This window comes from Ciona robusta, chromosome 2, assembly GCF_009617815.1.
Source record: "Ciona robusta chromosome 2, ASM961781v2".
NCBI lineage: Eukaryota > Metazoa > Chordata > Ascidiacea > Phlebobranchia > Cionidae > Ciona > Ciona robusta.
In genome coordinates, this window is record NC_143236.1 from 101,297 (window position 1) to 124,131 (window position 22,835).

The window sequence follows — 22,835 nt, forward strand, 5'->3', positions numbered from 1 at the left end:
TTGAGGCATAGCCAGATTTGCAACCATAAGCGGCGCATTTATTTACCATTCTTACTATCTTCAAACAATACCAGAATAGAGTTGTATCACGATTTCTTGTACTTCTTCCTAATCTTCAAATCTTCGTATCGTTATCTTCATGTATAATATCATACTACAGTACGGACAGACAAAGCAAAAAATGCAATTTTGAATTACATAACAATCGCAAAACAATGCGAGGCTATGTGTTAATAATGGGCATTATTTTAAACAATAGGCCTGTTAGCTCGGACCAGTCTAAACCGACTTATAGGGCCGTATCTTCAGTAGGCCATGACTGGAAAAAACTGAACAATACATAGCAACTGTTAGAACTAGGGATGTGCTGAAGTTGTAAAAGCTCGGGTTCGCCGAGCGCCGAGCTTCAACGAAAAGCTCGGCACGAGCCCGAGCCCGAGCACCTATGACGTCATCAAGGAGAAAGGCGTACGAGAACGCGTTCATATTCAGTCGAAAAGCGTCGCTAATTTAAATATTACAGAGCACGTGGTTTGCGGTTAAAAAGACGTCTCGTTTCGTAATTTCCAATAAAAAATATTTAATTAAAAAGTATTTATAACTTTTGCAGCCAGTGGTGCAACTAGCGCGTTCAAAAGGGGTCTGTCATACAGATAAAAAACAACGTTATCTCTAAAGCGAAATAAACGCTTTAGATATTGGTTTTGCACACTAATCTTTTTATTCTACTTTATGCGGTAAATTAGGACCAATATTACATTATTTATACTTCATTAAAAAACGTCTTTTTAACAAATGAAACATTGGTGTAAGTTTTACGCATGTCCATCGTGGATAATCTAACGATTATTTACGCCAGAATAACTTTAATAAACCATTACGATTGTTACATTACAAACGAGATTGTTATAAAACAATCGTGTTTTATTCGCTTCCATACGATTTGTAGTTTGTGTATAATTTTTGTTTCTGATGATTACTTTAAATGCAGGTAAATCGCGATTATGTAAATTTTAATTGATACAAATATAAAAGCGAAGAGCGACGAATGACGATATCAGTAAATTGGAACCAACAGAGATTGCAATATGATATTACATAGTATCGTCCCGGTCGAGCTTGGACAGAGGCCAAAAAACATCGTTTGATGGCACCGCACGAGAACCGGAGTTTCATTACGTCATTATTCACGAGAAAAAGTTCACAACGATTGCTTCGTTTGTTAGGTGTAGAATGTATGCTACCGCATGCGTCTTCCTTTATATCCTACACCGGCGCAGAGCGTAAAAATGTTATGCTCATACACGAGGTTTCGAACTTGTGGTTGGTTGGAAGTGGGAACATTCTTCCCGATTGTTATATTATGAAACGTCATAATTTATAGTTATGTTGTTGTAGGACAAGTGACGTAACAATTAAATGAAACATGTTCCAATTCCCAGCGAAAGAAAGTAATATTGAATGCAACGCCTGTTTTAACACTTTCTGTCTGGGTGCGTGTTTGCGGAAATGGGATCTGTCATTACAACAAAACAGCCCCCATGGTTGCAGCAGTTCATTTATTTCATTATAAAAAAGTTTAAGAGTTATTAGCTTTTTATTTAAAATCAGATACAGGAACATTGCGCGCTCGTGTAATTTGACACCGGCTGTAATTCCATACGGGCAATTTCACTAACGTTGTGATTCGTTACTTGCGAAAGAGCAAATTCACAACGAACGAAAAATAATTAAAAAGGAAGCTACGCTGACTGTTCTCGTTATCTTCTCTTAGTAGCTTCACTTTTTTTCATTTTCAGTATTTTCAGTATAGTAATATTTTTCTCTCGCGTGCAACATTATAGCAATAGCATATGAGGCTCGGCGCTCGGCCCAGATTTCAGCCGAGCGCCGAGCGTCAAAAAAGGAGAGGCTCGGGCACGAGCTTTTGAGTTCGGGCTCGGCTCGGCACATCCCTAGTTAGAACGACGTTCTACCGTACCACAAACAAAAGGCGAAGTGTTTTTAAAATCTTTTTTCACAAATTCTTTTTTATAAAATTGCAAAAATACTTCACAAGACAAGGTCATTAAACAGAATATCCAATCGGGTAGTTAGAAGAGATTCAAATCTCACGGATACAGAACTCTGTACTGTGCATCCCTAGATGTGCCAAGTCGAATCCAGGTCGAGTATCAACGTTTTCATGCTGTTTGGAACTGGGTTCGGTCAGCATACAAATTATTAACAAAATCTGATTTAAAAAATTATAAAACTAATCGGCTATCACCAACCCAGTGGCGGATCTAGAGGGGGGTGTTTGGTGTTTGAACACCCCCTCAAAAATTGTATACATATTTTCGTTACATAGCTCTAAACTAAAAAGGGCGCGCGTCAAAGTAATGATGGTTTCTAGTTGATTTAAATCAAACTTCCGTGACTTAAGATCAACTACAATACCGCTTAAACAACTGCAACTGATTGCGCAAGTTGTTGTAATTGTTATCTATATTATCGTACGTTTATGCTGACAAACAAAATCACTCGTCTCCCGAGGCAGACTACAGGAACGGTAAATCGACAAAGGAAATGCGTCAAATACAAACGGGCAGAAATTAATTTAATAATTTAGTTGATTATTTTGACACCGGCAAGCAGCTTAGACAAGAATGGATAATTCGTGATCGTAGACAACAAGTTACGAAGCCCCAGCGTTACAAGGGAAGATTATGACCAAACTATAATCTATAAGAGTAGCAAAATAGGTCCCCAATAGCCACCAAGCTTTATCTAAACACAAACTTCATTCACATGCTTGTTGCGTTTACATGCGTAAGAATTGTTCATCGTAAACGTGACAATCCCTTACTTAATGGCAGACGTGAAAAAGCAAACATTCAGCCTGTTTTTAAGCATCTCCAGGCTAAATAATGAACGTGTGAGTCCCTATTATGACACAAATAATTAATGTGTGAATTACTATTATGTCGTAATGAGTTGCCGGGTCAAACAATCGTTATTATGATGCGATGAATCTTCGTGTAAATTCCTACTATTTCGTAATAAATATTCTGTTTGGTTGATAGAAATATTGTAAATATAAAGCAGCAAAGGAACAAATTTAGGTTGATTATTACGGCCCAAATCGTTTAGAAATCGATGCAGCGATAAAACATCGTCTGCTTAGCAGTAATATTGTTTGTTTAACTGAATTCCTTATGCAGTAATAGAGAGAATAAACCAAACAAAAATAGTAATAAACTTTTCAGAAGTATGCGTATCGTATTATGTTTTAAGTCTGCTTAACCGATGTTGTAAGTATAAGTAATGTAACAAAATATTGTGGCAATATGAACCATACTATACAACGAACGTTTAGTTAGTTAGTTCTATGCAGTAAAAATTGAATACAAAAATCGGTATTATGAGGTAAATAATCAACGTGTGAATTGCTATTATGTCATAATCAACTGCCAGGTCCAAACAATCGCTATTATGATGCAATGAATCCACGTGTGAATTCCCACTATTTCGTAACAAATATTCTGCTTGTCTGAGTAAATCCTGCGTAAATAATGACTTTAACACGCGTTGCATAGAATCCATAGATATGCGATCAAGTAAAAGATTATTACGTTATAAATACTTTGACCTGGGCTATGAAGCAGACAATGTTGGTAATGTTTCGTGAATTTGGTGTTAACAGTAGGAATGTGTTAAAGTTGTAAAAGCTCAGGTTCCCAGCACCGAGATTCAATCAAAAGCTCGGCACGAGCTTATGTCATCATCAAGGAGAAAGGCGTACAAGAATACGTTTCTTTTTGAACAAAAAGCGTCGCTAATTAAAATCATTTAGAACACGTGGTTTGCGGTGAAAGAGAAGACGTAATGCGGCACTTTGTATTATTTCAATATAAAAAAGTTTATGAATTTATGTTTTTTTATTAAAAATCAGTCTAATCAGATACGAAACATCGGGTGCTCGTGTTATACGATACAGACTAATTCGAGACGAGCAAATTTGCGCTGACATTGCGATTCGTGACGTCACACCCGGCCACGTGTCTTTTAAATCGTCGGCATATTGTCGACGTACTTTTATACGAGTCTCCGGGGCTGTTAGATTGTAACGAAAAATTTCCCTTTATAAACAAGTCTGCACTAATTCTGACGTTTGAACGTCGCTGGCTGTCTGTACTTGGTGCCAATAATATTTATTAAATTATTAATTAAAAACCTATGTGTGCGTCGTGCATGAACAACATAACTAAATGCGCAGGACAAATCACAGCACTGCACGGTACCCAATCGTGCAGCTTAGAGGGATCATTGTTATTGGTAATTTTAATTTTGTTCCATCTCTACTAATTGAACACATTGTACTATCCGATTAGTTATGATCCAGTCTCTTACCTAAACAGATTGCGGCCAAAAAGTTTGGTTGTAGTTTGTATTAGTCCAGATGCCAGGCTGTGGTCAGTTGAATCTATCAGTTTATCATTAGTTCCACTCCCGCCTTGCAGAGCTTTTAATGTAAAATGACTTCTTTGTAACTCAGCATGCTCCACTTGCAGTTTTACGTATTGTTCACGAAGTAATGACAAATGCTGACGAGTTTTTAAGAGTTCTTCTGCAAAAGTAATTTATAATAAGTTAATTGGTATTGTGCGGAGCTCAAACCAACAAATCATTTGGTTTAAAAAATCGCACGAAATCGTTCCTCCACACAGCCATTAAAATAAGGAAAGAACAGACAAGCTGTTCAATACCTGGCTGTTTTTATTGTTTTCTGAAGCGTAATGTCATTAGTCTCTATTTGTCAAATAAACTAAGCTTTTGAACTATGCTTTTTGAGTTGTTAGTGTTCTACTGAAGCAATGTGGGGCGAGGTGCAGTATAGAGCTCCTGGGAGGTGGACATGGGTCAGAGTTCGAGTGCAGCAGGTGGTGTAAGGTCACCTACACCGCTCCTTTGACCACATTTGAAAAATTTTCTTACTGTTTTATCCATTTATAACATTGTTTTTAGTAATTCCGTAATTTGTTTTACACTTAGTAAAACTTTGTAGTCTATTTTTTGTATTTTTCTAAAAATTGAGGTTTGAATAATTACCTCTACCTAGCAGAATTTTTGTATCTACTTCTTCCCATAGTCGCACCTACAAATAATTGTAATGCAAAAGTAGCTGTAATTAAGATCTCGCCAGTACACACTATTACTAATACATACCTTGCTTTAATGGCTCTGCGCTATTCTCTTTTACCGACATCTTTGTGTGCGTTGGACCTACCCTGACTTAAATATACGGCCTACTTTGAATGAGTTATTAACCAGGCCTACCATTAGCTGCAAAAGCCTGCAATATGTGATAGTTCGGTTTTGGCCTCAATGAATCACAATTACACTAATAGAAACACTATTAAGTGAACTTAAGTACTGCAATACTACAGTATACTAGAACTGTTTAGTATTATGGCAAAGCCAGCAAACAATTGTGTTCATAGCAAAATCTGTCATCACAGTCATTGATACACTGAGTAGTCCAACTGCCGCCATTTTGTGTTTAAAAGCGAGCAGGTACGGTGAAAAACTTGAATATTTGGTACAGTTGGATTTTGTCTCATAAAACTAATTTCAGATTTGTGAATAAAAAGCTAAGACATAAACATGAGGTACATATGGAAAAAATAGAGTCAACAGGACTTTAAAATGAAATAAAAACAACAAAAACATATTGTTTTAAAGTTATATATTTAAAGTTTACATGACAAAGAAACTAGCACATCCGGTTACTTGCAGACTACTGTTAATATAAAGATATTTCAATTTGGTGTCCCATCTACCCCCACATTGCAGATTTGTAGATTTTATTGCAAAACCTTAAAAGGTTTGCCTTTATTTTAATAATTTTTAATTTAGGGTTGATTCATACATAACATAGGCTACTCATACAATAACAAGATAATATATATACATGGGAAATGTATTCAAAATTTAGTTTTTTTGCACTTGGAGATAATTTATGAGAAGTGGCTTGTGCGAAAAATAGTGTATGTATATATACCACCATCCGTAACTATACAATGCATATATAACTCCATCCGTAACTATATATTGCCTATATACCACAATCCGTAAGTAATACGGACGTTTATTGCATTTTGGTTGTTGAGCACGTTAGTGGTCATATAGATCCTTTTTCGTCGAACAGTTGTTCTTGTTGTTGTTTTTTGCGAGACTATTTTCCTCACTTATCTTAGTTCTTAATTCTAGCATTTTTCTTTAATCTCTTGATTTAAATCAAATCATAATGTATATTTATAATTTTTAGACTGAATTTTCATATTTAAAACCGCACGATGAGCGATTAATTAACGCTTACTTTCCTCATGCACTTTACATTGCGGAAACACTGTCTGGAGTTTGGCGGGGAACGACGGCTATAAGATAAGAAGTCCACAGGACATAAGATAAGAAATCCACAGGACGACTCACGACTGAATCAAACTATTAGCATTTAAGTGGGGATGCATTAAATGCACTACTCTTATACCGTATTATCATTAATCGTAATTGAAACATTATTTTTAATTCAACATCATATGATTAATATTAACTTGTAACATTACCCAATTACCGCGTGATTACGGTTTGTCAAAATTCATAAAAAAAAAACGTTTTTAAGCGACGACAACGTTAACTATAGTGTAAGTTTACAATAAACACATGGTACAGGAGTTGTACAAAGCGTATTTACTCACATTTTCACCAATCACTTCCTCATACGTCATAAGTTTCATTAGTGATAATACATGTATAAATACATTCTGCCCACTGCTCCACAGTCACCATTTGGCAGTAAACAAAGAACATTTAATGAATTATAAAACTGTATCTTCACGACTTCCACAGACCGTTGTTAATTGTTTAAAACACGGGCTATTTGGATATTATGTGTTTAAGGTGTCCCATCTTCCCCGACTCTACTATCTTATGCTAATTAGTTTAAAACGTGCTCATTCATTAGATATGTGATTTCTTGTTTGCATTCTATGACGTAATAATCTAACCTTTAACGGCTCGTGTGGAACAAGTCCATAGAAATTTAAAGAGCCATAGCAAGAAAAAGTCTAAGCGCAAATTTAACTGCTGGAGTAAAAACACATCTACGTAATATGCTGACCCAGCACTTTTTCCTATTGGTTAGTTTTTGGCACTTTTTTATATTAAAATGTTCCTTATGTCTCACTGGTACCTGCTGTACCATTTGTTATAATTTCGTGTTGAACATTAGGCTTCAAAATATGCTAAGTCAGCATAATCTGGTATAACTGTGATCGCGATTCTCGTCGTTTCCGTATTCCTGTAAATTGGAAAGTATTACTAAGTAATCACAATTTATTTACTACTATCAGATTGACGACGTACACTGACTTTCCTATAAGAGGTTAGTCGGTAGCTAAGAATACCATCCCTGGGATACCAAAATAACTGCTGCCGGGCTATGGTGAAAACTAAGAACATCTTGACACCAATAATTTCACTCGCTCCTAGTAACAGAATTATTAAGCATGTACAGTGGATTAATTACTAAAAAAATTGTAAGGGTTGTAGTAAAGGCGGTTGGATTTATTGTTCTTCTGGCTGTGCTGCTAGTGCACCGCAATGTGGAATTTTCAACTACATGCAACATTGTTGGCTATTTGGCCTATCAGTTAGGAGCTACTACAGATCACTCTGTATATGTTGATAAAGATGTAGTTTTTTATAAAGAAGAAAGTTACAAATATGTTTTGAAAAATGAAGAAATCTGCAAGAAAAAGCCACCGTATTTAGTTATATTTGTTAAAAGTTCACCTCAAAATGTTGCTCAGAGAAATGCTATTAGACAAACCTGGGGTGATATAGCTGGGTGGAAAATGAAAATGAACCATGAAATAATAATTGCTTTTATGGTGGGATGGACAAATCAATCAAATTCAGATCTTACAAAAGAAAATGCTGTGTATGGTGATGTTGTTCAAAAAGATTTTGTTGATACATTTAATAATCTTACAATAAAACTGGTGTCTCAGTTAAATTGGATGACAAGATTTTGTCGTTATTCAAAATTTTTCATGACAACTGACGATGATGTGTTTGTTCATGTACCAAATTTACTTCAGTTTTTAGAAAATACTTCGGAAACAATTATTTACACTGGCTGTGTGTTTTCTGGATCTGCACCAAACAGGAACAAAGAGAGTAAATATTATGTACCTTATTCTTCATACCCAGGATTGTTCTTTCCAAGTTACTGTGCTGGTGCTGGGTATATTCTTTCAAACACCCTAGTAACTAAATTATTTAAACAGTCCGAACTTATTCCAGCTCTTTATATTGATGATGCATATGTAGGAATTTTGGCAAAATCTGTAAATTGTGTCCCGCAACATAATGCTAAATTTACTTGTGGTACAAATATTGATTCTGATAAAGATTTCATTACTTCCCATAGTTACGATCCAACAGCAATGAAAACCCAGTTTCAAAAACTAACTTTACAACAACTTTCAACAGCATGATAGCAGCATTTATATATTATAAATATATATTGCATATATTTTTAAGTAAGAACAGTTAGTTAATGCATTATTTGCCAAGTTATTATAAGTTTGGGTTTCAATCTTTTTGTTAATTGCTAGCTAGCTGAACTTTGACATGAACGGTTTTTTAGTATTTCCTATCTTCCCCCACATATATGCTAATATGTGATCTAATAGGTGTTCTCTCTCTTGCAAACCTGTGTTTTATACTGTGAATGTTAGCCTGACTTTATCTTACGAGTTACGATTAACTGTATGTTTTATATCTGTCGCAATTTATTCTGTTAAAACCAATAACATGGTATTAAATATTGTGGGTTAACTTGAGTAGAATAGTGTTCGGTGAGAAACAGATCTATTATGGCATGTTTAACAAGAGCCAGATGTCTTATACTTGTTTTAACTGTTGAATGTGGACCAGGCTATATTTTTTTTAACTGTTGAATGTGGACGAGGCTCTATTGCGCAGTAGGTCCAAGCAAATATAATAACAACCCGGTTCAAATTGAATTTGGTCCTTTGTTGAAACCGGTCACAATGATAACATGTTGAAATTTTAGTGTTCTATTGAAAGTTAGCAAAACCAAGTTGAGTATGTCATATAATATATCCTAGAATAAGATATATTATATAACATACTACTACTCACTAACTTAATTTAGATTAGTTTAGTTTTCCTTAAATTACTTGGAAAATTGAAAAATAGAACTTTACTTCACACAATGGAAGTATACTATCTGGAGCAAGTGGAACAATGAAATAAGTTGGTGTTTTGTACTAGTGCTTGTTGACACAGCATGATTTCTGACGTAATTGGACATAGTGGCAAAAGCAAGATAGACTATGGTTTATAGAAATGATCTTTGGAACAGTGTGAAACATTAAGTTGTGTAATGTTTTGGGTTTAACATTATTATTTGATTGGCACCCAAACCTTTTTCTTTGTCTTCAAGATATACTCCAGTTTTAATTAGATCAGTTGTATTCCTTGTTAGTCATGTGAAAGTTGTAAGTTTTTTTTTTCTTCTCGCTATTTATATTCTTTTGTGTTTTTTTTATCACTATTTCTTGTCCTGTTATTTTGCGTTCCTCATGACTATTCGTAGTTCAATAATTACGCATAGCTTGCTAGTGTGAGCTAATTGTTGTATATCAGTTGATAAATGTATCTTTTAATGTAACTCGTTTATAGATTACTTTTATTGAATAGCATGTTTTATAGTTGTGTGTTAAAGCATGTGTTAAGTCGTATTCAGTACAGTTTATAACAGACTACCGCAGTACGCCACCGCAATTGGTTGCAACATTTGTATGATTATGATAAAAGTACAAAATTTATAGTATGGTGGAGGAAGAAAGAAATTTGGCAAAGACAGGGCTGAGGGGCTTTGGCACCCCTAAATATCTATAAATATAAACTATTTATACTGCAGAATAGTTTTAATTTGCACAAATGTTTTGGCGAACAAAGACTGTTCTCGCTACTCGCATCCAGTAGCGTTTTAAGATAATGAAGGCCCCCCTGCAAGGCTTGTATGTTGTATGTGGGTCCCCTTCCTATCACGGTAATCCTTTAAGGCGGGTTCACACTAGCGCTGATGGCTGGCGATTCGAGAGAGTCTGGCGATTTTCTGACGTCACTTCCTCCATTGCTACAATACGAGCATAGGATACTGAAGTGTATACTATGATACTCACTTCAGTATACTATGATACGAGCGACAGAAAATCGATTAGAAACAGTTTCTACTCTGCTGATGATCCTAGCGATCATGGCGCAAAAAGTAACAGTTTTCACGAAAACTATTTCGCTGCAAATTAAACGGTGGAGATAATTTTCGAAGAAATATGAATGTAAAAATGAATCTATTTTGTTGCAAGAGTACTGCATTGTAAATTTAGCGTAATAATATTAAAAACAACGTTTGTTAAGGTGTTTTGCGACTGTTGTAAATGGCATTTTCAACAAATGTTTAAAAAAGTTAAATATTACACGGGACACAATTACTTTGTAGAAAAATGATAAAATAAAACCAAACTATATGGAATATAGAGGCAGATATAACATTAGCCGATTCTTTGATAAATTCGGCATCTGCGTTAAAATTTTTAAATCGAATGCCTGTTAAACGAAATTATAATCTTTCCTGGGTATTTTTCTCTACTTTAATCACGTATTTACGCTAAAACTATTAAATTTATTTTCCCACTTCCCGTCAAACCAATTACGTCAAACAGAACAGTCCGGCGCCGTGGTTAATCAGTTAGCGCGCCTGCCTGTAACCCAGAGGTAATGGGTTCAAGGCTCGACGCTGCTACCATTGTGTGCGTATGTGTCCTTGGGCAAGACACTTAACGGCAATTGCTCCAACCCAATGGTTACTAATGGGTTGTCTAAATTATCAAAAATACATAAAAAAAAAATCTAAAAAAATAGTTACCCACAAAGTAACATAGGCTACATGGTAACTCGTAAGCTGGCACAAGGTGTTAAACCCGTGTGATAACGACTGTCGTTTTCCGGCAACGCGAGGATAAAGTAAGTTACATTCATTCATTCAACAGGATACCGGGCGATTTTACGTTTGTGTGTAAATCCTTTTGTCGGCCGACAATCACTCTCTCTCATCGGCAGCGCTTTTATCGCCCGTAGTCTGAACCCGCCTTTAGCTAGTGGCCACCTAAAATTTTGGTTTCAAAGTGTTCCTTGAGCTTTACTGATACCTGCTGTCTACTTTTTTTTGCGAAAAGTCGGTCGTCGTGTCAACAAATTAATTTTAAAAATGCTTGAAAACACGCCTCACCGTAATTCGCCTGGCTTGCGTAAGATTAACGATTTAATACGTCACAATCGCGGTATTTACGTACCTTACGGGTAGTTATAGCCTTGTTTTTCGCACTGTTTTATGCCAGTAAAACCTTAACCCCATGTTCTAACTCCTAACCAATAGCCCTAACGAATTACGTAATCTGTGCCGTAGAAATCAAAAGGAACAATGCGCATTCTATGACGTAATAATCTAACCTTCGATTAATTTATGACGGCTCCTGTGGAAAATACTGTGACGCAGCACGATTTCGAGCCTTTTCAAAGTTAGTTTTCGTATAAAAAAAACGCTGTATATTTATTTTTTTTAAATGCAATATTGTCAAAAATTAACTTTGAAAATAAAGAAAAAGCATGTTTCGTAATCACAATACACTACCTCGTGTGTGCTTATTCAATATTCTGGTGGCTTATGACGTAATAATCGAACAGTTGTATTGTAATAATAAAAGTATTATTACATCATACTTGAAATTCACCGTTTAGGTATTTTATCATATACTCAATAACAACTTATTATTTTAACATAGTGCATGCAAGTGCAAACACCTGTTTTCTATCGAGTATTAAGTGGGTCCCTAATTCGTGTGGAACCCCCCGCGGGGTCTATGATACGCCACTGCTCGTATCTAAACACAGTCTTTCTCACTCGCATTTGACCCTCGATGACGTCACACTTTGCTATAGCGAAAATCTTTTACGATTTTTCGACACGGCTGCTTATTTTGTAATTATTTATATAGTTAAGCTAATAAATCAACTAAATACATTATATTTGTGTTTAATATATTTATACCTTTAATTTTAGGCAAAGTTGTTTGACCGTGTCATATGCACAAATATGACGCAAATAATCGGCGTTTGAACTGCTATTATATCTTAATTAATTGGTTGGTCAAATAATCGCTATTATGATGCAATGAATCCACGTGTGAATCCCTACTATTTCGTAATAAACAGTCTACCTGCTAGCTCGGAATAACAAATCTTAAATTTTGTGAGAAAAATGGCTGGTGGTATAGGCGACAAGTGGAGTTTTGAATGCAGTTGTATAGATCGTTGTTTTCACGCGCCGTGATCGTGAAAAATAAATGCTATTCGGAACGCCTTTTCGTGTTTTGTGTTGCAATGAGGTGTTTCATATCCAAAATACATTCATAAAACATTTGGTCCCCACCAAAATTTAAGGCTGGCTACGCCCTTGGCTCTAACTGCTTACCGCTACCATAGACACCTTAAACCGCTACCATAGACACCTGTCTATGCCGTTACTGACCTGATATAGGATTTCTTGAATAACATAGTTGAATAACATATAAAAACTACTTCAATTAAACGCCACAAAATGTTCAAATACACCGACGTTTTAACCACGACACTCAGATACACCAACGTTCAACCTTATAGGCTGCGCGCAACAAGAACTGTCGATATTATGCGAATGTAAGCGAAACAGGAGAAAATGACGCGCTCGCGCCACGACGATTAATTATGTTTAAAGGTAAAATAAGCGCAAGTCGTATCAACCCAACACAAAAGCCAAACATAAAACGGAATAAAAACGGAAACAATACAGAGGAACGCCACAGCAAATACATACCACAAACATTTAACGTCGAAAAAAAACAATACGTCACATAAGTGCGTACTCGGAACCGTTTACTGTAAACATTGGGGAATTTCTTTTCGGGGGTTTCCATCATGTTTCAATCTTTGGATCAATCTTCTTTAGGCTGATTCCCGTGTTATAACAACTGTCGTTTAACCATTACTACTCGTCTTTTTGCTTTTGTCAACTCTTTTGTTTATTATGTAGGCCTATATATGGTAATATATTCGAAATTCAGTCATTTGCACTTTGAGATAATTTATGAGAATGGGTTGTGCGAAAAGTGATGTAGCAATACTCAGTTTGTAGCAAAAATGTAAACTAATGTTTAAACTTCATTTCCAAAGCATACAGTATTATTTTGTGTTATTTACGTGTATTCCTAATAATAAATTCACCTATTAATTAAAATTAACAATGATTTTAAACAACCGTCCCATCTTATCCTGTGTGTTTTCAAAATTGTATATTTCACTTGCTGTGCGGATCGCTAAATAACTCCTCGTGTGTTTTAATATATTTTTTGAATTATTGTCAATTAATAAAGGAATGTTAGTACTAATTTGTGGTATCCTCTCAAAAAACGTATAGGCGTGGTTTGGACTCTTCAACTGTCTTGCCAATAAACCACACGCACATAATGGGAGTATCACCGGGCTTCGAAAACGTTCTTCTTTTTGCAAGGTACGGTCTAGAGTGCAAAAATAGCTGTAATACAAATTGTGGCGTAAGTTACTAGGCCGAAAGGCCACTGATCAACAAATAGGCCAGCAGTGATTCATTCTATGATTATACCTCTTTAGATAGTGTCAGGAACATCAGTTGAATGTATACAATATTTGCAGTTTAATGGAAAATGGCTTTAGCTCAGAAAAGCATTGCTACCAGTAGTAGTTCTTTAAACATTTCCTACGAATCAGAGTGGATTGTCAGTCAAAGTACAAATTCAATTTTACTGGTTGCGTCGATTTGGCTGGCAAGCAGTTTTATTTTGTTTACTCGTGAATCCAGTAAAACAAGAGGACATGCACGAAAATATAACCCAATTAAAATGGTCGCATTTGGAGCTGTTACTGCTGTATCTGTTGTGCCAAGATTAATTACGACCCAGGTCGTACTTGCTTTAAAAAACACAAATTCAAAAGTATGTGAACTTGTAATGGATGCATCTATTATCGCTTACGGCATTGGTCTTATTTCAACCTATATGTTTCTTTGGCTTCGACAAAGCACTCTATACTCTCACCCTTCCGTAAAACTGTTTTACACAACTTCAGTAAAATTCGTCAGCTATGCGTGTCTGAGCATGATGGTAACAGCAGGTGTTGGCGTCAGTATACTTTTTATTCTTCCGACAGCATATGAATTTTCTAATCGTGGGTGTGTTTTGCGGCAAAATGAACAGGAAAACACCCTTCCTTTTATAATATTAACCACTGGACTCGTACTTGGACAAGCACTTATTTTAGGGTTATTTATATACCCACTTGTACGTCACCGCTCTGTGCAAATCAGCTTAATGATTCCAACCGTACAATCGAGAAATCTATCAAAAGTAGACACTTCATATAATAGTGTCAGATGTGTTGACAGTACATATGCAGTAGAGCGGGAAGAGTTACAGTTAACAGGGCGTTTAAACCCGATCCGACAATCTGTGAACCAGCATCTCAGGAGAAAAATCGGCCGGTATCGTCAAACACGTTCACAGTCGTTGAATTCTGTATCAATCCAGTCTCCAAACCATACCAACAATCGTATAACAAACATTATCAAACGATCCATCGCATGTACCAGTATATCGGTTGTTACCGATCTATTTGCCATGATTGTAGTAGCGTTCGTGCTTCCAAAAAATACGCCTAAATATGTAACGAATACCGTTTACGATGTGAGTTTGTTCGTAAATGTTTTATCGGTTATCTTTTCGTTTGAAACACACAGAAAAATCGTCACTTTCTGGTGTGGACCGCGCTAATAGTAAAAACTATATTTGCTGTAATTGTAAGAATTTTATGTTCATAATCAACTACTCTATTACGTTGTATTATGTTTCATTTGTTAACACAATACTATAAATATTTGCGAAAATTTGTCTCAGTTATATAATGTATCTTGTTGGCGTAATACACGTTTTGTTCCAGAAGTTTGTATATAGTTTTGTAATATTTGGAAACAGACACAAAGTTGCCACATCTGGAGTAATTGGTTCAAAAGTTTAACTATATTCTCAGCCGTCGTGTGTCTGACAAACAGCTTTCGAATCTATTCAATTGAAAGTACTTCTCACTTGAAGTACGTAAGTGACGGGAATTTTACGTTTATACTATAACAGTTAAGTCCTCGAGAAGTAAGTCCTAATACACTTTTCGCCTGTACAGCGGTGCTTTGTTTACGATTGACACAGCTAGCGGGAAAGTAGACACATTAGCATACGATGATTGATACTATGTGAGTAAAAACGTAAGTTTTTCGTAGGATAATTTAAAGTTATAATTACCAATAAAACAAAGTACAATTTTAGTTTTAAGCTTTTTAATGTCATGCCAAATTGATAAAAATGTCTGCTGTGGAATATTCCTTTAGAAGATCACGAAACGGTCAACGAAGACTCGGAATGTTAAGGAACTGCTATCCAAGAAATGTCGTTTTGGGTGCAACCGTTGCACCAGGTAGTTACGGTAATTGTTTCAACAGAGGTAAAATGTCATATAATGAGGATAAAGTGTTCGATTTTTATGATGGCTTGCACCAGGTACAGCTCTCACGTTGGAACAAAGTTCGCTTTTCACCAGTAAAGAAAAGATGGAAAAATTACGTCAAATAAGATCCGAAAATGCGGTGCGTTGTTTTCTTAAAGGAGCATAAACCAACGAAAAATAAAAGTTGTATATAGTTAAAGTTGCTCAAATGTAATCTAAAGGTACAACCGAATTTAAAAATACAAATAAAAAACCTAATTAATATTTTAATATGACAAAAGCGTTGAACATTTTTGCTGGTTAGCGTAGTGTGTAGCTATGTATATGCTGAATCGAAAAGTTAAACGCATAGTAAAGTAAAGTAAGACGGGGCCCTTGAGAAAATATTACCCAATATATAGTATGGGGGAAGACGGGACTCTTAAGCATCTATTGCCAAATATTTTCAAAATCAAAATAGATGACGATTTTTGGGTAATACCACGAATTAGTACAATCATTCCTTTATTAATTGACAACAATTTAAAAAAATATAAAAAAAACACGAGGAGTTATTTAGCGATCCGCACAACAACTGAAATTTTACAAATTCGAAAACACACGGAATAAGATGGGACAGTTTAAAATCATTGTTAATTTTGATTATTAAATGTATTTATAAATAGGAATATACGTAGATAACACTGTACGCTTTGAAAATTAAGTCTAAACATTCTTTTTCTTGCTCTACTCCTATAGTTTTTAACATGTTGTCCGGCGCCGTGGCGTAGTGGTTAGCGCGCCTGCCTGTAACCATTAGGTAATGGGTTCAAGGTTCGTCGCTGCTACCATTGTGGGCGTATGTGTCCTTGGGCAAGACACTTAACGACAATTGCTCTAACCCAGTGGTCACTAATGGGTTGTCCAAATTATCAGCCATACATAAAAAAAAATGAAAAAAATTAAAAAAAAATAATTACCCACAAAGTAACATACATGGCAACTCGTAAGCTGGCACGAGGTGTTAAACCCGTGTGATAACGACTGTCGTTTTCCGGCCACGCGAGGATAAAGTAAGTTAAATTCATTCATTCATTCATTCATTCATGTTACCTAAACAATTATATTATTGCATAACAATTGGTACTGTGTGAACAACAATGGGTAATGTTCGAACATCAATGGGTAAATATTGTATCCTACAAATGTATATGAACTAGTATTAACCGAAAATTGGCTGTAACTATTGATAAAGTTTTTATTTTTGCTACAAATTCGGTATTACTACTCTGTTTCGGGCACAATCCACTTCTTGTAAATTATCACCAAGTGCAAATGACCAAATTTCGAATATATTTTCAAAATATTATCTTTTTATTATATCAGTATCTTATAGTTGAAAACCCCTGAGGAATAAATTACTAAATTAAAAGCAAATCTTTCAAAGTTTGACGATGAAAACATACAAAACTACTATGTGGGGGAAGATGGGTCTCTAAATTGAAATATATTTACATTAGCAGTATTCTGCAACTTGTAGTTAACCTACCGAGTTTAACAGGCTGTACTAGTTTCTTTGCCATGTAAACTTCACATATATAACGTTAAACCGATATTTTTTGTTGTTTTTATTTCAAATTAAAGTCACATTGACCCCTGCCTGTTTTCTTCATGCTTATATCTCAGTGTTTTATTCCAAAACTAAAACTAGTTTTATGAGACAAAATCAAACTGTACGAAATATTCAAGGTTGTTTTATGAACCTAGAAAACTAGTTTAATCGTTCGCACACGCAATCTAAAAGATTCATTGCCTGTACTATGATTTAGCGAGCATTAAAAAATGGCACCTTACTATTTCGCATTTTTTTACCGGTTCAAAGTATACTCTTTCTATTTTACGTATTTTTTTAATATTTAAAAACAGTAATCAGCTCTGACGGGCGTTTTATAAAGTCGTGATAATACTGTCGAATAATTCTGTAACCTTATTTTCCTGGTTATTATTAAATGGTGGTCCGTAAAAAGAAAATTAAAAAAAGTCTCGTCTAACAAAGTGTCCCATCTTCTCCCACCCTACTATATTCAAACTTGAAATATATAACGTTTTTTATACCTTGTCGTTATATTAGAATATTATACTTAAATTATCCTTAAAATATGAATTATTAAATAAAAAACAATAACTTTAACGCGTGTTTTATGAATACGTGGCAATACTTTCGAACAATTCTGTAACAATATTTTTCTGATTATCAGTAAATGGGGGCTCGTAAAAAAATCAAAAAGTTTTATCTGACAAAGAGTTGTATTCTACCCTACTATTAATAGTATTTTGCAACTTGTACCTATAACCAATGTATATAACTAGTAACTAGTTATATATACATTGCTATAACCAACCAAACCTAAAGTTTAAATAATAAAAAAAACAGCCAGTCATAACATTTGTGTCGTTTTATTGAACCTTTTTAAGTAGTTAAGAAACTATAAATGGCGAAATTTAAGTGAAAGTTTTTTACGGGAAATTCCATGCATTGTCGCACAGCCGTTTTTACTTGATTTTTGCAATTTTAACTCGCATTTTTTTCAGAAGCTGTTTTGTTGTTTGAAACTTGTAGTGCCTTTAGAATAGATCACATTTAAGCATTTCTATCATTAAACAAATTTTGATTTTTTGCTCGTTAGTATAATTATTGAATTTTGTTGCTATTATATTTGCAAATACTGTTCTTATTTTCACTTTAATTTTGGTTTCAAAATAATTGGTAAATTACAGTATTAATATTTCAGAAGGCTGCCAAATATTATCAGACTAAGTCTCGATGTCATTCTGGTGAAGAGGTTTTAGATAATTGCACAGCGTTGAATTTAATTCGCGCAGCAGAAACCACCACACGGTACTGCTCTACAGCGCCCTCACTTGGAACCCTATTTCCAGTGGAGTTAACCACAACCTTTGCAAATGAAACTAAAGAAGAAGTAAATCAAATATACCCAAGCCCATCGAGAGAAGCTTCGGCTGAGGGAAAGTCTTATTTGGAGAAATTGGCTTGTCAAAGAAACTGTATTTTGCCACCAGACTATTATGCAGGAACTAGAATCTCAAAGCTTCCATACATGATCAGCACACAAAAAGTATCCAACTGTATAAAATCAACTGGAATGTCTGGAATGCCGAAAAAAATTCAAGACCCTGAAGGTGTATTTTTTTGTGATTTTTGATCACATGATGTCCCATTAAAACATGTTCTAGTTATTTGGTATGCAGCCTTTTAATGCGAAGTTGGACGTGTATTTTATATTCAAACATGTTATGTGATTATAGATGTTCTGGAAGGTTCCATTGTTTAATTTTGTCTTCTATTTTCAGCTGTGATACGTCTAGTGAAACAAAATTCGAAGTTTACCCAGATGGTTGGCAGTTTAGGTGGAAATGTTGGACTACAAAGAATCCACAGCACAAGGCGAAGTTCATCTGCGCAAAAACCGAATTCAGAAAATTCCAAATATATCTACCAAAAGGCTGTTGCTAACGTTAAACGTGTTGCTAACGATAAAAAAATTTCGCAGCCTAAACGCGAAGATTTAAACATTTTCCCTGAAGATACAAAACCCAAGTCAAACCCTGTAATTATTTGGCCTCGAAGACCTTTGAATAGTAGCCGAGGTTCGAATCGGTGGAAAGGTGCTGTAATATTTGACCAAGAACCTTTAGGAATAGTCGGGGCAAATTGTCATCTTTCTGTCCCGCTCTCGCCTCGGCCCTCTTCAAAACGTCCAAGGGCCTTTGTCGAATCAAAACAAATCTCCCAACCACAACCCCCACGTGGTGGGGCTAGAGCATCACATAGCGTTCCTGTCACACCGCACACGTCACCACGCGCGTACGGAGATATCGTGACGTCACAACAATGTCGTTGTAAATTAGATTCCCGAACTGTGAAGTTCAGCTGCTGTGAAAACACAATCCATGAGTTTGAATCCGACCAACCAGTAACTAGAAGTTACAATGCAACTAAAACTAAATTACAATTATAAGGGATAATTTACAACACAACATTAATGCAAAACATATGCATGTTATACGCGATACCGATGGTATGTTACTCCATATACGCTTACTTTTACATACTTACATTTTAAATCATTTACGTGGCGTGACTTGTACGTGGCTGAAATGGCAAAGGCGTCATACTTGATACAACAATAACTGTTGTTACCGATACAAAACTTTACTGTGAAAAAAGAAGTATTTTTCGTTCAAGTTTTAACTTAAGAATATCATATTTTAAATATATGAATACAGAAATGTAAACCTACGCTCAATATGATTTTATACGTAGTAAGGTGGGGGAAGATCAGACACATAATTTCTTAGACGAGACTTTTTTATTTTTTTACCGACCCCCATTTAATTAATGATATTCAGGAAAATATGTGACGGAATTATTTGACAGTGTTATCACGACTTTATAAAACGCGCGCCAAAGCTGATTACTGTTTCTAAATATTAAGAAAATAGCTAAAATAGAAGCAGTATATTTTAAACAGGTGATTCATAAAACAACCTTGAATATTTCGTACAGTTTGATTTTGACTCATAAAGCAAGTTTTAGTTTTGTGATAAAAACTGAGATATAAACATGAGAAAAATAGACAGTATATAGGCCTAGTCAATATGACTTCAATCTGACATAAAAACAACTAAAAATATCGGTTTAACGTTATGTGTGCATAAGGTTTACATGGCATATATACTAGCACAGCAAGTTAAATTCGGTAGGTTAACTACAAGTTGCAGAATACTGCTAATGTAAAAATATTTCAATCCCGTCTTCCCCCACATATTAGTTTTGTAGATTTTTTAGAATACTGCTAATGTAAAAATATTTCAGTCCCGTCTTCCCCCACATATTAGTTTTGTAGATTTTTATCGCCTTACTATATATATGAACAGAGCCATAGAAATACCAAGTGGTCCGACACATTGTTACGTAAAAGACAAATTGAACTTCAATTTGTGTCCAAAATAACAGGTGTAGGGAAAACGCATGTTTTTTATTACAGAAAAACTTGACTAAAAACAAAGTTAAAGGTTAAAAAGTGTAAAAAAACATATGTTATTTGTTTTTTGTGTAAAAAAATGTATTTTAATAACCTGGGTTAGGTTTGTCTGATTTAGCTTAGTTTGTGACCTCCGTAAATCTAATTCGTTTGGAAACAAGTTGGAACATGCCGTAATGGGCTTGTTTGGACTTGCCTTCAAAAAGCTACTCGGTGGTGGCTGAGAGAGGCTACTTGCCAGTTTAGATAGTCTACTTAAGTACGTTACTATCGGTCACGTAAAAGTTCTGTCTACTGTAAAATATAGACATCATGTCAACAGAATTACTTGGGTGTCGCAACATGTAAACAAATCAATGGCGGTCTTTAATTTTATGCAAAATTGCATTACCTAATACGCGTCAAAAAAGGCTATTAAACTTCTCTCAATATTATTCACAACACACTGGTAAGCTCTCGCCCTCGATAAGACCATGTTGACGAGACAAACTGTGACAGGACAGGAATACTGTTAAGACACGAGCTAGTTTCCTCGATTGCCATGTCGCGGTTGCTGGAAATAAAGCGTCTCAGCGCTTTTTAGTAAATGGATCCACGCAGTCGCTTCCTTGGTAGTTATTTGCGGTTTCCGGCATCAACAGCAAATTGTATTAAAACCCAAACTGCTCCCAATAATAGCGTCCTTTATACCTATAGTCGGATATTTCGTTTGTACTTAAAGTCGTTCCTATGAATGGTGAACGTAACGAAACCACACAGTATCAACGTTGTCAGTAATTTATTTTGATTGTATTGATTTGCAGTTGGTGCTGTGCATCTGCCAGTCCGAGCCTAAGGTTTGTTACCCGGGGCCATTCGTGACTTCCAGATGCCGGCTCAGGGTAAGTGTATCACCCGCACCAGCTTGCATAATGTATAAGGCAGTAAAATTGATTCGCTTTAATATTTAAAATTTTAAAATGATACTGTTCATTCTTGATGTTATTAATTATTTAGCATGTAATTGTAAGTCGTTCTGTCCCATTACGTGACAACATATTTCCCTCAAGAACCTCCATTATGCCGTGGAGAATTTACAATCGGTCGGGTTATGGACGTTTTATACTCAACAGCTATTATAAAATTGATTGGTGACGTAACAGATCGATATTCTTTGTGTAAACTTGCGATGTGTCAACTCGAAAGCTGTTTCTGATTTCAATACTTGGTTGTATGCTCTGTGCCGTCACACTAGAAACCCCATTAAGCATTAGGAGATTTAAAGCAATATTAGGCGAATCAATACAGGACGGCGAGAGAACGCATGCCTTTAATGTATAATTATTAATTACACCATATTCTAAATAAACGGGTGAGTTGCATAATCACGTGGTACATAATCGCAGTAAACATTGTTATTTGATTTACAATCACCAAACGGGTTTATTTATAAACAAAATGAATTGTTTTGTAAAACTTCTGCCCTCGGCGTTCCTCGTTAAATTAGAAAGTTCTGTGCTGCAAACTTTTACAACATTTTAGAAACATCACGTGTCAGCGTTAACGGTCGCAAATATGTTTGAGGTTTAAAATGTTAAATTTTATTCATACAAATTGATATTAACATCTACAATTTTAGATCCTGTATATGTAAATAAATAGTAATAGTATAACACACCATGGATCGCTGGTGTGTCACATATTCGGTTTCGTTGTTATGGGTTAATGATCCGGCGTTATCGATTTACATTATCGGCGCAGTGGATTGGTAAATTGTTTGTTTTCATTTTAACGGGATTTGTGTTTATTAAATCGATAGAAGGTTTTATGTGAACACCATCTGCCGCTCTTTCTGTTTAAGTATGTTTATTTAAGAATGTAAAAGGCTAACGAACCGTTTTAGTATCTTAAGCAACTGTGGGGGGGGGAATGGAAGACAGAAGTAAACAGAAGAACTATTTGTCCTCAGCCTTTCGGGATATACCCTATACAGACCGCGTGGCGTTCTACCCGTCTTTGTTAAGATGAGACTCGATGTTTAAGTGTCGGAAATCGAAATGTTTTGAACTGGAAATACAAATATCCTCTGCGGCGACAGAGTGACTTCGA

The 22,835-nt window shown here is 35.4% G+C and overlaps 4 protein-coding genes across 7 annotated transcripts in view; 3 read left to right on the plus strand and 1 right to left on the minus strand.

Moving 5' to 3' along the window:
• The window catches only part of LOC149739419 (ankyrin repeat and FYVE domain-containing protein 1-like), a 32,549-nt gene extending 26,366 nt beyond the window's left edge, over positions 1 to 6,183 (minus strand). Inside the window, exons 1-2 of one of the 4 annotated variants that reach the window (XR_016384402.1) lie at positions 5,209 to 6,183; positions 4,393 to 4,609 (exon numbers count right to left, since the gene is read on the minus strand). Coding sequence is in view for 2 of the 4 variants with exons in the window: in XM_089872315.1 (XP_089728441.1) it covers positions 4,393 to 4,609; positions 5,209 to 5,248 (257 nt within the window). In the remaining 2 variants the exon portion in view is untranslated. The remainder of the gene's footprint in view (positions 1 to 4,392; positions 4,610 to 5,208) is intronic. The other 3 variants (XR_016384403.1, XM_089872315.1, XM_089872316.1) reach the window with 3 other exon arrangements.
• Positions 6,184 to 7,059: 876 nt separating this feature from the next.
• Positions 7,060 to 8,873, plus strand: LOC149739420 (lactosylceramide 1,3-N-acetyl-beta-D-glucosaminyltransferase-like). Its single transcript, XM_089872342.1, has one exon. The coding sequence runs from the start codon at positions 7,551 to 7,553 to the stop codon at positions 8,541 to 8,543; it is 993 nt and encodes a 330-aa protein (XP_089728468.1). The 5' UTR covers positions 7,060 to 7,550; the 3' UTR covers positions 8,544 to 8,873.
• A 2,426-nt stretch (positions 8,874 to 11,299) lies between these two features.
• On the plus strand, positions 11,300 to 15,146 carry LOC149739421 (uncharacterized). The gene has a single exon (XM_089872340.1). It carries the CDS (start codon positions 13,857 to 13,859, stop codon positions 14,976 to 14,978), a length of 1,122 nt encoding a protein of 373 aa, XP_089728466.1. The 5' UTR covers positions 11,300 to 13,856; the 3' UTR covers positions 14,979 to 15,146.
• Positions 15,147 to 15,295: 149 nt separating this feature from the next.
• Positions 15,296 to 20,327, plus strand: LOC149739422 (uncharacterized). The gene is made up of 4 exons (XM_089872329.1): positions 15,296 to 15,699; positions 15,756 to 15,841; positions 18,474 to 18,882; positions 19,054 to 20,327. The coding sequence occupies exons 1-4, from the start codon at positions 15,561 to 15,563 to the stop codon at positions 19,719 to 19,721; spliced, it is 1,302 nt and encodes a 433-aa protein (XP_089728455.1). The 5' UTR covers positions 15,296 to 15,560; the 3' UTR covers positions 19,722 to 20,327.
• The last annotated feature ends 2,508 nt before the right edge of the window (positions 20,328 to 22,835 follow it).